The sequence below is a fragment of the Silene latifolia genome, chromosome Y (genome assembly GCF_048544455.1).
Source record: "Silene latifolia isolate original U9 population chromosome Y, ASM4854445v1, whole genome shotgun sequence".
NCBI classification, from domain to species: Eukaryota; Viridiplantae; Streptophyta; class Magnoliopsida; order Caryophyllales; family Caryophyllaceae; genus Silene; species Silene latifolia.
The window spans coordinates 454,118,465-454,119,899 of NC_133538.1; the positions used below are offsets into that span (position 1 = coordinate 454,118,465).

General features: G+C 39.1%; 1 protein-coding gene across 1 annotated transcript; it reads right to left on the minus strand.

Annotated features, from left to right (window-relative positions):
* Positions 1-439: 439 nt before the first annotated feature.
* On the minus strand, positions 440-1,435 carry LOC141632810 (uncharacterized). Its single transcript, XM_074445322.1, has one exon. The coding sequence runs from the start codon at positions 1,433-1,435 to the stop codon at positions 440-442; it is 996 nt and encodes a 331-aa protein (XP_074301423.1).

Here is a 1,435-nt window from a genome sequence, read left to right on the forward strand (position 1 = left end):
GATCCGTTTTAATTTTATGACAAATTAGTTTTGACATATTTGAGTATGTTAACATGTATATGAATCTACATTTCCTTCAATTACAACAAGCTATAGGCCTAAAATCAGCAACAGTTTCAGGTCTAGCTTTCTTTTGGATCAAAGTTAACACAGTAGAGTTAACCTGCTTAAGTAATTTACCAGTCACAAACACCTCCTTAACAGCTTGGCAAATATCAGAACCTATCACATCATAAGAGTCCCTAAATAATTGGCTGGTAAACCCATCTGGTCCTGGAGATTTGTTAGCAGGAATAGAAAATAACGCTTCCTTTATTTCCGCATTAGTCACTGGTTGCAATAACTGGCTCCTATGCTCATCATTCAAAACTTTTCCCCTTCTGATCATAGAGTAATGAACTTTTGTAACAGCTTTACTAGATCCCAAAAGGTGTTTATATTATTCCAGAAAAGCTGTCTCTATTCCCTTAGGATCCTGATGAAGCACACCATGCCTATCCTTGATCATAACAACTTTATTCACCATTCTCCTACTTCGAATAGCACTATGAAAAACCTGAGAGTTAGAGTCCCCATCCTCTATCCAACTAGTCTTAGCTTTCTGACTAAGAAAATCAATCCTAGGACTATCCAGCTCCTGGTAAGTATGACTGGCCTGCCTCTCCTGCTGCAGAAGATTTCTATTCATGATATCACCCTGTAGCTGAATCTGAAGCTGTTCAAGATTAACCTTAGCTATTCTAGCAGCAGCCTCAACATTAGCAAAGGCATCATTATTTAACCTCCTCAAATCATGTTTCAGCATTTTCATTTTCCTGACAATCTGAAACATCTTAATCCCCTTAATATGCTGCTGCCAAACACTCTCAACAATAGCCAAAAAATTGTCACCTCTCCCCCACATATTAAAGTATTTGAAACTGCCTCTTCTCCTTACATCAGCTCTCCAAAGTTCCATAACGCAAGGATTATGATCAAAAAGCCCCTCAGGGAGAAAGTTAGTGGTACACTCAGGAAACATAGTCAACCAATCCATATTAACCAAAACCCTATCAATTCTACTAAACCTCCTTCCATCCCCATCTTGCTTGTTACTCCAAGTAAAGAAGGAATAATGAGCAGGGATATCAGCAATCTCACACTGTTCAATACACTCCAGGAATTTCCTAATCTCAGTTTCAGTAACAGCAGACCCAATCCTCTCATCATACCTCAAAACATTATTGAAGTCTCCACAAACAACCCAAGGACCCTGAACATAGTGGTGCATATCAATAAGAGAAGCCGATAATGGGTCTCTCTCACTGAGTCTGTTATATCCATAGACAAAAGACATCCACCAAGATAGACCATTAGGCAAATAGATCACTTTACAGTGAATCACCTGGGGTTCACAGCTAATCACCTCCAGATGAAACAATGCAGCATCCCACAT

Coding starts and splice junctions, on each gene's coding strand:
- LOC141632810 (XM_074445322.1), bottom strand. CDS start 1,435: ATGTGGGATGCTGCATTGTTTCATCTGGAGGTGATTAGCTGTGAACCC.